The following is a 13,428-nucleotide window of genomic DNA, read 5'->3' as shown; positions in this document are numbered from 1 at the left end:
CCCTCGCGCCAAAACAACAAAAATTACGTGGGGCTCCGTCACACCCACTTTTACTGCAATGCACTGTGGGACTGCGGCGGAGTGAGGCGGTGAGTGTTGCAACCAGCGCTCAGAAATGGTGAGTAATCAAGAAAGCGCACATTGTTGGAAAACATTCTTGTTCATTTTCTCTGTTGCTATTCTAGAGAGTTGCGCACTATTGTCGATTGTCCATATCCACATTTTAGTTTGAAATTAAACGAGTGAAGTTCCAGAGTTTATATAAACCGAATCTATGAATTAGCCTGCTATCCTAGCTTCTTCACCCGATAAGCTGGTAACGTTAGCTGTGTGGTTGACATCAGAGGGCGATGCTAACTGGCTAGCTAGCGTTAAAGCCCGAATAGCAGTTGTCCCAATGGCTCCGATGCAAGGCCATTTTTTTTAACATCAAGAATAATCTGCCGTTTGGGTTACATCTAGATGTGTACACTGCTGTCCATTCTTTGATTATTTGATATTTAACGTTGAAAGGGTGTGCTGGCTTCTTTAATCAAAACAAGGCCGCAGTATCATTAGCTAGCCGTCTCAGGCAACAGTTTACGTTACATTGCACTGCATCAGTAGCTAACGTTACGCCTCTGCGCTTGTCAGCCAACCTGATTAGCAGGACTCCTTTCATTTCGTTTTTTAGTCATGTTAACTTTAATTGTAAATGGATGAAGCCCCAGTTCGAATATACTGTTGAATTGTGTGAAATGTTACAATTGACGAGACCTGTGATTGACTGGTAGCTTCTATCGTCTAATAAAGTTATCTAGCAAAACGGCTAACGTTGTTTCTGGGAAGTATTGCAGTTCACGTGACGTGAACTTAACGTTAGCAGTGATTTCGAGTTGTGTGTATTGGGGATAACGTTTGTCTTTATTAAATCCCTTTAACGTTACTTGCATGACATATAAAAAATTATTTTAAACACATTTTTCTTTTATTCCAGGACGTCTTTTTAATGATCCGGCGTCACAAGACGACAATCTTCACTGACGCCAAGGAGTCCACTACGGTATACGAGCTCAAACGCATCGTAGAGGGTATTCTCAAGAGAGCTCCTGAAGATCAAAGACTCTTCAAGGTAAGTTACATACTCCGAGATTTTATTTAAGCTTTTAGCAGTCCATGACGTTGTTTTAAAGTTAAACGTGTATCCGGACAGCGTTTGTCCAGTCCTCAGTAGATGTATCAGTCCAACTTAACTTCTGTCACCTGAAGTGAACAATCCTCCACTGGTACCTCACAGCGTCGTTCAGGTTTTGTGTTACAGGTTATGACTTTTAGTGAGTTTATAAGTGCATTAGAAGTTTCTCATAATTTATTTTATGTTGACCAGTGCTTATTCTAGAAGTTTGTATATCTGCTCTCTACAGTCCTGTTTTAGTTCCTGTTTCTCTGTAAATTCAACAACAATCAACAGATTCAGCAATCTGTTTGTGAGTCTGCCAGAGTTATCTATCTGTGATTTACCTTCATGCGTTTCTATATGTCTATGCGTAGCTTTGCCTTACTGTTCCTGTATGTATGGTTTTGGCTGATGTTAATGTGTGTGTGTGTGTGACAGGATGAACAGCTGCTGGACGACAGTAAGACTCTGGGTGACTACGGCTACACAAACCAGACAGCTCGTCCCCAGGCTCCTGCCACCGTTGGTCTAGCCTTCCGTCTCACTGGTGCGTGTACACACACACACACACACAGCGTATGCATATATCTCCTCTATCACGCACTCACTTTCATATTTTCACCCATCACACTAGTTAGTAGGTAGTACGTTAGTAGGTTGACTGCTTCAGTTTTATTGATGGGTATTTGCCATGTCTTCGTACATACTCACACACACACACCATTACAATGTGTGGGCAGTAAGCATACACAGACCTGCCAACCGGTACGCATTTTGCGTAGCAACGACGCATTTTCACATCAAAGCACGCGGGTAGGATTTCTTACTTAAAACTACGCAAAAACGAGCAGACATCCAACTTCTCCGGAAAGCTCACTGGAGCATGTGAATTAGAATCTCCCGCAAACCTATTTCGTGCGAGGGTGAGACGCAAAGAGACTTGATGAGGTGAGCTTAACCAGTGTTCACGCGCAAATTCGCGTTCCCCCTTATGTCGTTTTGCGAAACTAAATCTAAAACTGTGTCCGATTGTGAATTCGCCTAGGCCTAATAGTTTGATGTTGTCTTGGAAAGTTATTACTTGTTCATCAGTTGTTTCAGTTAGCATTATATTTTCCATGTGTTGCTGACGGTTAAAGTTTTCGTGACCTAAAAGGCGCTAAGGGAGCGCAAACCTTTCCAAGGCCAAATGCCGCCATTAACAACGAGTCTGAAAGTGGACCTAGGCTAAATATTTTGAGCTTCTCATTGATGACTGTTCAATTTGTTTTTTTCTTTGGAGCATATAGATCATTGGTGATTCTGGTTTATTAGCACGAAAACAAGCGAGAACAAATAATAGGCTTCGCTATATCGCTTCAGTTGGGATAATGTAATCATTGCAGCCTCTCAGATGGCAGAGAGCCACCGCCATCTGAAAGAACTTGAGAGCATGTGCAGTTACAATTCTTGAAAAGCAGTGTGTGTGTGTGTATATATATATATATATATATATATATATATATATATATATATATATAATATATATATATATATATATATATATATATATATATATATATGTGTGTGTGAAAAAAGAAAACAAAACTTGTAGGCCTGTTGTGAGTTAAGGGATAGACTGCACACTGACAACAGCAGATGTCCATAAATCACTATCTACTGTAACCTATATTCAGGTGAATTAAATATGTTGAGATAACATGAGGGATAGATGTATTTCTTTACAGAAGAAATAGCTAATAATAATGGATGAAAAGAGATAATAATAGACCAGGCATGATTGAATAGAGGCCACATATAAGAAAATGGACAACATATCCAGTTCAACACAAGTGTTTTTCATAGGTCAGGATTATTGGGCTCTAAAACAGATTGCTAACATTATAGAGAGCTACTATAAAAGATTCAGTTTGCACGCTTTTGGCTGAATCAAGGCCGACGTGAACAATTTATTTTTTCTCGAGGTGCTACTCAAAAAAATTCTTCAAGGTTGGCAGGTCTGCATACAGAATTTTCTGAATATCTATTGTCTTTTCTGTATATTCTGTCTTTTCTGTAAACAAATGCTCAACGTAGCTTATATCTACTTGCACTTCTTCTTGCACACTTGTAGAACTGGGTGTGTCTGCAGGCTTGATTAACTGATGGGGTTTATTTAGCCGTATGTGTTTTTCAGTGCCTTGGCAATGGGCTTTTGAGGCGTTCTGATGAAAATAAGCCGGAGATCTGACTAAGGCAAATATGACCAGCTACAGCCTCTCTCTCCTCCTATTTTTGAAAGTCTGATCCTGTCATGTTAAAGGGACACCAGGCAAGCCTGATGCTTTTTCTCTACGAAGCTCCCCCTAGCGTCTGTACGTGTTGATACGTGTGCGAGCCCTCCCTCGGTCTGAAGCTCTTTTCCTTTTCTTTGCATCTTCCGTCAAGGGTTTTCGCTGCTTCTTCGCCGGCTTTGCCATTATGTAACAATCGCTAGCGTTTCGTTAGCCTGCCTCTGTGCTGTGGATGCAGGATGTAAACTGATTCTGCTTCTCGCAATGTCTGAGACTGTGAGACTGAAGGTCAGTGGGTACGATACACTGAACTTGCAAGCGGGATATTCTTCCTACAGGCAGTAGGGGCGGGCGAGAGAGTCTTCATTTGCCCTGTAATGAGTCATGTAACTATATACCGACTTATGAAGATGATTAATTAACATGAAAACGTTGCCTGGTGTCCCTTTAAATAGATGCGGCTTTTAAGACCGCATTTAGCATGAACCTTAAACGTGCCCTGCCACACTTATTTCATTACTTTGTGGTAATGTCTGAAGTTCTACCATGGACTCTGTAACATTTTTAGTGGAAAACATGCCTTGGTTACCTTGTTTCAAGCCATTCTAGCGTGGTATAGAAAGTCTTTAGGAAGACTCGGCTCGATTTGCACCAGTTCTCATTAATATTCAACGAGCTAAGCTGCTAAGCAAATGGTAGGCTAGCGAGTGCATTAAACCTGTATAACATAACACTTCCTTGAGTTGACAATAACTTTTTACTTACGGACTGGGCACTGGTCGTAGACTGCCGGGATTGTTCCAAAAAAGAAACTGAAGCCATTTGATCCACAACTCTGGCTTCTTAGACACAGAGGATTGTTGAAGTTCTTTTCGTGCGCACAAGCCCGTTGACATTCAGCCATCCTTGCATAGGAAAACTCACAGAGCTAAACGAATTCTGTGGGCACGGTCTCAACTGGGCGAGCTCATGAGTAGTAATGAGCTCAGTCAATTCCATGTCAAAGTGAACAGTTTTTACAATTGGCCTGAATTCTCCGCTTATTTCTTTTCAGTGGCTAGAGCTGACAGAGGAGGTAGTGTATTACTGTTGTCAAATGTACTTATTTAGTGTGCAATGGCAAGTTGACCTTATCATGTTCATTTAATTAACTTGGTAAAACAGTGACCTCTGGTGGTGAAAGTGTCTTAACTATTAATATGACATGCATATGACTAGTGTCAAACATTTCTGCCTTTACATCTCCACCTCTCTCTCTCTCTCTCTCTCTCTCTCTCTCTCTCTCTCTCTCTCTCTTCTGACCCCCAGGTGACACCTTTGAGCCGCTGCAGGTGGAGGCGTTCTCCAGCCCTCCAGAGCTGCCCGATGTGATGAAGCCCCAGGACTCTGGCAGCACCGCCAACGAGCAGTCTGTTCAGTGAACCAGGAAGCCCGCCGCAAAGAGAGGAGGAGGAGGGGGAGGTGGGGGTAGGGGTAGGGGTAGAGTGTTATGCATCAGAGAGAGTTGGATGGACTACACACACACACACACACACACACACACGCACTCTCTTTCTCTCTCTCTCTCTCTCTCAATTAAAACATTAAAAAATTTTGAGAAAAAACACATGCACACACAATGGGGCTTATAAAGTAGTGTCACACACACACACACACACAGTGGTAAGGAGCAAAAGGTTGGCGATTCATTGATCACCTTCACCAACTCTATGGCACTGCTCTTTGCTACACCAGACTACTTAGCGCAATGCATATGACCGCATACAGCATAACCCTCCTGTTCAGGATACACACACACACACACGAGCAGACTATGTGGTGCAAAGCATACTGCAAACTGAGTAACACACACACACAAGGCCAGTCAGTCTGGTGTAAAGCATATGACTGCGACTATACTGACCTGTTCAGGACACACACACACACACATCCACTGCTACTCCGTAAAACACACACAGTTTGATTGTCATTGTTTGAGAGTCAGAATGACTGACCTTATTTAAAGTTCACTTTTTTTTCCTCAGTTGTATGAATGACCTAGGCTTTGCTTGGGGGGGGGGGTTGTAGCAGTAAGTTCAGTTTTGTTATCATTATAATAATTATTTGTTAACTTTGAGTCCCGTTAGATGGTGTGGTGAGAAGACAACATTTCTGTATTAAATAAAATGTAAAAAAAAAAAAAAAAAGAGAGAGAAAAACATGCATGAACCATGCTCCCTCCCGCTCCGAACGCAGAAGGCACAGGACCGGAACGAGCACGCTAGGCCTTCCACACCCCAAGGCTTCCCCACTCGGCCTGGGGCAGCGTCGTGGCTCTGGCCCAGAGCTGTTTCCTGTGCAGAGCTAAGAGCTACCATCCATGGTCCCTCCACCCCATCCTCCTCTTTCTCCTCCTCCTCCTCCTCCCTGCTGTCATCCTGCACTGCATCCTGCATTATTTAATTTAATATATTATATCTGATTTAGGCCTGAAGGACACATACCTTTCCTAGACTTAAAATATAATCTTTTTATTTGGAGTCTTTTTTTTTTTTTTGTTTGTTTATTTGTTTTTTTTTTGTTTTTGTTTTTGTTTTTTTTCTTCCTCTTCCTGGAGCTGATCTGGTCCTCGTCTGGAGTTACTGTTTGTTAGGTTGCATCTAGGTGTAGAACCTAAGGGAAACGTGGCTCTGTGCTACAAAATACAGATATTCTTCATGGCATGGTTCCGGAAGCAAGTTCTGGTTTTGGAGAGCACCATATGTGGACATGGTCTCTGAATCCAGTCCTGGCTATGTATGTTTTGGTTCATGCCTGCTTCCTCAGTAGGTTTGCTGACTTTTGGTTTTGGTTACCCCACAAGTAGCTTTGTTAGTTGATGAGTCGTTCAATAGCAATGGACACCATGGTGGTCTCTGAAAACCTTCTAAGGAGCACCACTCCCTGAGTTTGGACACCATGTCTGAATTGGGTTTTCTTTTTATTTTCTCCTCTTTTTTTAGTTTTATGTATTTAATATGCTAAGGCAGATGGGAGAGGCGACGGACTGTGTGAGATTTCTTATTGGAAGTCATGCAACATCCAAAAAAACCCAGTGACTTTCTCTCTTTTTCTCCAAACAAATGCTAAACATAGCCTGTAACTGTGAGCTGAATAAATATTTTTTTCTTTTCGTTTTTTTAAACGAGTGTTTTATTGTGTTGTGTTGATGAGGCATGTCTTGCAGTTTAATTGCACACTTCAGTTATTTTCGGGACTTTTTTGTGTTCAGTCTTCTTAAAACCTCTAGCTTATTTTATATCTTTGACAGCACATGCAACAAACAACTTATTTCATACACATCTGACAAAGGTCTATTGTATAAAGTAATTTAGCTTAAGTGGAAAACATGTCCAAAAAACCTCGAAGAGCCTAAATTATCCCATTGAGAGAAAACATTGTATTAAAGTGCTGTGATAACATCATGTAAAAATAAAAAATAATCTATGTATTATTTGTATCTCTATTTACACATTTCTGGAACTGAAATATTTAGCTCCTAACCTTCATGGTAGACCGTGTCTCTTGTTACTTGAGTGACCAGGGAGGGACCACGTGTGAACTGTCACTGACCCCGTCGCTCGAGAGTAGAATGCCAAACCCTTCGGCCTTGGCGTGGACAGGATGTGGAGAGAGAAGTAATTGAATCAGACTCGCACAACTGGACAGCTGACACATAACCGAACGCCTCCATCACTACAGTAGCCTTTACAGGAGAGTTGAGCGCTCCGCCGCGAATCCTCAGTTTTCTCTCCCAAATATGGGCTAGGAATGTACGGGGTGACGTCATGTGTGCCGGGGGTTCGGAGGAAGCCAGGACCGCAGCCGCGCGGCTACGCCTGTGAGTGCGCGCGGTGCTCCGCGGAGCACTGACATTGCACAGGACGAGACCGAGGGGCGGGGAGGAAAAAAAAAGAAACGGGACGCCCTCCCTTCTCTCGCTCGCTCTCTCTTTTTCCCGGTGCTCTATCCGGGAATAACGCCGTGTCCAAAAAGTTTAAACGGGGCAAACGCGGACTGTAGTTCTTCCAGGAATACGCAACGCATACATTTACGAATTTTGGGGAAAAGTATCTCGTTTTCCCAGCTTCTTCTTGATGTGTTTTTCCTTTTAGAAGATTTTGTTGTAAGAGAAAGGCAGCATGGAAGATTTAGGTACGTGTTCTCCGTTCTTTTCTGTGTCGTAGTAACATTTGTAACATGGCACTCTAACGGTTTCTTGGCATGCGAAAGAAGGAGAGGAAGGAGGGAGGGAAGGGTGGAGATCTGGCGGAAAGAGGCAAAATTAAGGGAAATCCCTTAGGTATTATTTTATCATTCTAATCTGAGTCAGACAGGCCTTCTGAAAGAGCGACAACAGCGTGTTTTTGTTTAAGGAAATATTAACTCTTTAGCAAGACATTGGATGTAGGCTAGATATGCTCTGAAAGTTCTGTTACGCTTAGGCCTTTTAATTGCATAGACCATATCTTACATACACCGTAGCCTATGTTTTAATGTAGCCTATTCACGTGTGTGTGTGTGGAGGGAGGTTGGTAGGCTAAACCAAGGAAAATTACTTAAAGTCTAAACTGGTGACTCAGTGAGATACTCATAGCCTATATTACACATCTGCATGGAAAACTCACACAGAAACCTCATCTCTTTCCTTGCTACATAGCCTACACGTAGCCTTCACACTGATTCCGTGCTCCATGTCCAACTGTTGATATTTGTGATGTGTATAGTAGGCTGGTAAACTTCAGTGAGAGATTTTCGTTAGGCCTAGGCCTGACTAATCATGCTTCTTCAGTCTTCCATGTTTGTCATCCCTCTCCCTCTTTCTCTCCGTCTGTCTCTTTGTCTTTTGTCTCCATCTGTTTCTCTTTGCTGCCATGGCTTCATGTCCAACTGTTGATATTTGTGGTGTAGGGTAAGCAATGAGCCAAGCTGGCTACACTTAAATGAAAGGTTTCCTTGCTGGCTTTTCATGTGTTTTTAGTTCTGTCATCTCTCTCTCTCTCTCTCTCTCTCTCTCTCTCCCTTATTCCCACTCTTCCTCTCCCTTTCTTTGTGTCATGTCTCCTTCTATTTCTCTTTTACTTTTCTCTTGAATAAAGCTATATTTACAGTCTTTCCACGTAGTACTTACACAGCAATGAGGTAACTAAGAAAAGGACATGTTTATGTCATAGCCTATTAATCTGGAGGAGACTGAGTGCCCCATATCTTTCAGATGTCAGAGAGCTAGATGTTGCCTACTAAGCAAAATGCAGAATTCTTCTTTTTATGATCCAGGACATCTGGACCTGATTGGGTTGTGTGTGTGTGTGTGTGTGTGTGTGTGTGTGTGTGTGTGTGTGTGTGCGTGTGTGTGTGTGCGTCTGTGTGTGTGTGTCTGTCTGAGTGTGTGGTTGTGTGTGTCTGTGTGTGTGTGTGTGTGTGTGTCTGTCTGACTGTGTGTGTGTATCTGTGTTTGTGTGTGTGTGGTGTGTGTGTGTGTGTGTGGGAGAGAGACATATCTTTGTAGTGTAGGGAAAGCTGGGAGGGTGTGTGTTTATATGTCACTGCTGCTGGTGTTTGGATGGCCGAACACTTTCACAGAAAGAGAGAGAGAGAGAGAGAAAGAATGAGTGGGAGCAGAGAGAGAGAGAGAGAGAGAGAGAGAGAGAGAGAGAGAGAGAGAGAGAGGTTTTCAGTGCCAGAGTCCAGAAGAACCTGTGAGCCAAGCCAAATGGTTGACTAGTCTAAATATGGTCAACATTCCCATTGAGAAGACATTTGGCTCCTTATATGAACACTGCTGCCTTTGCAGTGTGTGTGTGTGTGTGTGTGTGTGTGAGTGAGTGAGAGAGAGAGGGGGTAAGTGCATGCTATTCTGTCTGTGTTTGTCTAAGTTAGTATGAATCATTGTGATCACTGGAAACCACAAACAACTCCTATCCCGGTCCATCCTCTTCCATCAGAGCTAGAGTACCTGTGTGTGTGTGTGTGTGTCTGTTGCCAGGGACCGTAGTGTAGTCTCTCTAAAGGTTTGCCCAAACCCCTTCAGAAGCAGCAGTGACAACTGGCAACTGATGAGTGTGAATCCCCTCTGTAGTCCTCTGTAGTCCTCTGCAGTCCTCTGTAGTCCTCTGTAGTCCTAAACCACTGTGCCTATGAAGAGAAGGAACTCCAACTCCCAGCAGCCATAGAGAGATAGATACTTTATTGTGTGAATGCGATTATCTAAACTGAGGTTTGTATCATATACTGTATAGAAATGAAAAAATAAGTCTACATTTCAGTCAAACACAGCAGCCAAATACAACATAAAAATACATTTTTATAGACATTATAGATTTTATAGAGTTATATCTGATTGTTTTCAAGGAGCTGTAGCCTATTGTTGAGGTAAGACAATACCGAAATAAAATAAAACAGTGCTTAAGACACTGTTGGCCTTTTCTCATAGCCTACAAGAATAAAATAGATAGATAGATAGATAGATAGATAGATAGATAGATAGATAGATACTTTATTGATCCCCAGGGGAAATTCAAGGTCTCAGCAGCAGCATACATACAACACAAACACATTCTTTAACAGCAGAAAGAGTAATTAAAAGTATATAATATAAAAAACACAACTAAGCAGTAAGGACAGTAGAAGAAAAAGAATATGCTAAATATACTAAAATACAAATTATACTAACACTTAATACAATATATAAAAATATACTAACATACAAATTACAAAAATACAAATTATACTAACACTTAATCTAAATAAATTCTAAAAACAGTATCCACATAGTGGTGATTAATAAATCAGAAGCGCTTGCAATGACTGAGGCAGGGACTGAGCCTGTGATTCTCTGTGTATAGTAAGGTATGGTAAGGTGCTCTAAGGTGCTCTGTGTGAATGAGTGTCATGGTGGTAGTGCAATGGTGATAGTGGTCATGGTGATAGTGCAAATGAGTAAGTCAACAGTGCAACAATGCAGAAATAAAGTAAAGTAAAGTCTATATATCTATATATTTAACTATTTAAGAAAATGCAAGTGTGGCCACAGTTCGGCTGTGGCATGGAGGGGGGGGGGTTATGCATGTGTGCTGATGTGCTAATATAGCACGCAAACAGTGAGGCATAAAGACAGTGGTACAAGTGGCTAGTGGACAGACAGTACCAAACATGGAGGGGGTGAAGAAGCCTTTGGGCCTGGTCTGGAATATATTCAAATTTACTCATTTAGCATTTACACTGTTATCCAAAGGAATTCTATACACTGAGTAAAAGGAGTGTGTGTGTGTGTGTGTGTGTGTGTGTGTGTGTGTGTGTGTTCACGTGTCAGAGAGAGAGAGAGAGAGTGTACTTGTCTCCTTTTGTTTTCATTATTATGTGGGTTGTGTGTGTGTGTGTATGAATGAGTATGTGTGTCTACTTAGTATGTGTAAGTGTATGTTTAAGGAATAACACATCACTATGGAAACCAGATATGCATTGGTGTCAGCAAGATGATTGAGAAGTAGATGACATTTTATGGAAATAATGTAGAAATGATCTAAAATATCTAAATCCCACATATCCTAGACATGCCAGTGTCTTGTTTCTGCACATTGTTGTTCTGCATTGGTGATCTTTACTATGTTTTAAATAGCAAAATTGTGTGGCGAATACTAACCCTGATGCATTATCATGCTAATTTGGATGCACTGCCACTCTCTCCCTGTGTCTGTCCCTATCTGTCCACCACGGCCTCTTGGTCATTATCCTCTCTCTGTCAGAGGGAGCAGACCGAGGGAATGCCGGCGAGTTCTCTGGCTTATCACTGCTCCATGTCAGCACACTCTGACGGGCGTCTGCGTGCCCTATCTGCCTCCCAACACCCTTCCTCTCCACACCCATGTGCCCAACAGCCTTCCTCTCCACACCCACATGCCCACCAGGGGCCAAGCGGCATCCTCCTCACGTCACGTGACGCCTAGTGTGTTTATTTATGTATTTATTAATGGTGGCCTGGAATTACCTTTGGCTGTAGAGTGACTTTGAGGAAGCCTATAGAGCCTGTGTGTGTGTGTGTGTGTGGGTGTGAGTGTGTGTGTCTGAGTGTGTGTATGTGTGTGTGTTTGTGTGTGTGTGTGTGTAGGTGTGTGTGTGTGTGTCTGAGTGTGTGTTTGTGTGTGTGTGTGTGTGTGTGTATTATGATGATGCTCTTTGCCTGTGCTCTGTATGCTGTTTAATAGGCCTAATAGCCTGCGGATGTGCGTGTGTGTCATGGACTGTGATGATGCTCTTGCCTATACTCTTTATGTCGTGTATGTGTGTGTGTGTGTATGATCATGATTCATGGTCGTGACTCGTGTTTAATTGCTCCTCTCTCTGATTTCCCATTTATCCCTCCTCCTTACGACTGGCATGCTGGCTGATTGGTCGCTGTGTGCGCCATGCTGGCTGATCCACTGGGTGATTGGTCACTGGGTGTGTCTGTCTCCTTCTAGGAATGCCTGAGCCACTTATATACCCTCTCAGTCCCCGTATTGTTGTGTTTGGTACGTAACTGTGTGCACGCCTCTTTCTCTCTCTCTCTCTCTCTCTCTCTCTCTCCGTGTCTCTCTCTGCCCTGCACGGTGCATGTTTGTGTTCGCTTCCTTTATCTCTAATTCATCTATTTCCTTTTTTATCTCTATTTCATCTCATTTCATCTGCTTCCGCTCCTCGTCTAGTTTGCTTTTTGCGTTAACCGTTGGTTGGCTGTGCCTGTGTGGTGTTATTGTCTCTAGTCACCCATCCTGCTCCCATCATGGCACTCATCCACTAGATACCCAGTAGCCCCTCCAGTAGGTTTGTCTGTTTGCTCATCCACTAGATGCCCAGTAGCCCCTCCAGTAGGTTTGTCTGTTTGCTCATCCACTAGATGCCCAGTAGCCCCTCCAGTAGGTTTGTCTGTTTGCTCATCCACTAGATGCCCAGTAGCCCCTCCAGTAGGTTTGTCTGTTTGCTCATCCTTACTGTTGTTCTTTTTCTTGCCGTCGTCTCTTGTTTTTGTTCACGGCCTCACCCTGTTTCACCTTTATCCATTTCCTCTCTCTCTCTCTCTCTCGTTACACCCCCCTGTCTCTCTCCTTCTTTTTCTCCCTTTCTCTCTCCTGCTCTCTCTCTCTTCCTCCTTACCTCTCTCCTTCTCACCCCTTCTCTCTCCCTTTCTCTCTCCTCTCTCTATCTCTTTATCTATCTCTCTCTTTTTCTCATTACCTCTCTCTTTGTCTTTCTCTATCCCCTCATCCTCTCCCTCTGTCTTTCATCCTCTCTCTACCTCTCTCCCTGTGTCTCTTTGTTTCTTTTTCTCCTTCACTCTCCCTCTCTCTCTCTCTCTCTTTCTCTTTCTCTCCCTCACTCTCCCTCACTCTCCCTCACTCTCTCTCTCTCTCTCTCTCTCTCTCTCTCTCTCTCTTTCTCTCCCATGCCCCATCTCTGCCCCATGCCATTGCAGACCACCTCCTGGCTGATCTGGAGAGCTGCACCTCTCCCCTGGCCAGATGTCCCGTCCTGTTGACCTCTGAACCTCCCGCGACCTCTGACCCCACGTCAGCAGGCCTGCAGGACCCCACACAGGCGAGACCCCCACCCCCCGCTTACACACCCCAGCAAGTAAGAGAGAAAAATAACACACACACACACACACACACACACACACACACACATACACACATAAAGGCCAGAGTAAAGAAGCCATAGAAATACATAAAAATAGAAATACACAAGTATCAAGAGAGAAAAGTCACACACACACACACACACACACACACATAAAGGCCAGAGTGAAAAAGCCATAGAAATACACAAGTATCAGACACATCTCTATGCATTAGTAATACTGTGCATTAGCAATTCATGAATTCAAGAGACAAGCAAGAGAATGCCTCCCCTTCCCTCCCTGCGTTTGTTTTGCTTTTGTACTCACGCACACACATACACACACACACACACACACACTAACAGACAAACACACACGTTTGTCAC

At 43.1% G+C, this 13,428-nt stretch overlaps 2 protein-coding genes across 9 annotated transcripts in view; both read left to right on the top strand.

The window, feature by feature from the left end:
* Positions 1 to 29: 29 nt before the first annotated feature.
* LOC125287418 (elongin-B-like) lies at positions 30 to 6,592 on the top strand. The gene is made up of 4 exons (XM_048233256.1): positions 30 to 118; positions 977 to 1,111; positions 1,595 to 1,703; positions 4,738 to 6,592. The coding sequence occupies exons 1-4, from the start codon at positions 116 to 118 to the stop codon at positions 4,848 to 4,850; spliced, it is 360 nt and encodes a 119-aa protein (XP_048089213.1). The 5' UTR covers positions 30 to 115; the 3' UTR covers positions 4,851 to 6,592.
* A 547-nt stretch (positions 6,593 to 7,139) lies between these two features.
* LOC125287397 (transforming growth factor beta-1-induced transcript 1 protein-like) overlaps positions 7,140 to 13,428 on the top strand; it is a 15,440-nt gene continuing 9,151 nt past the window's right edge. The window contains exons 1-4 of one of the 8 annotated variants that reach the window (XM_048233222.1): positions 7,140 to 7,602; positions 11,193 to 11,392; positions 11,907 to 11,957; positions 12,899 to 13,056. In XM_048233222.1, the coding sequence (XP_048089179.1) occupies positions 11,344 to 11,392; positions 11,907 to 11,957; positions 12,899 to 13,056 (258 nt within the window). In that variant the 5' untranslated portion in view covers positions 7,140 to 7,602; positions 11,193 to 11,343. Of the gene's footprint in view, positions 7,603 to 7,636; positions 8,360 to 10,783; positions 11,393 to 11,906; positions 11,958 to 12,807; positions 13,057 to 13,428 lie in introns of those variants that run through there. The other 7 variants (XM_048233223.1, XM_048233219.1, XM_048233220.1 and 4 more) reach the window with 7 other exon arrangements.

This window comes from Alosa alosa, chromosome 22, assembly GCF_017589495.1.
Source record: "Alosa alosa isolate M-15738 ecotype Scorff River chromosome 22, AALO_Geno_1.1, whole genome shotgun sequence".
NCBI lineage: Eukaryota > Metazoa > Chordata > Actinopteri > Clupeiformes > Clupeidae > Alosa > Alosa alosa.
This window is presented reverse-complemented; position numbering and strand designations above follow the sequence as displayed.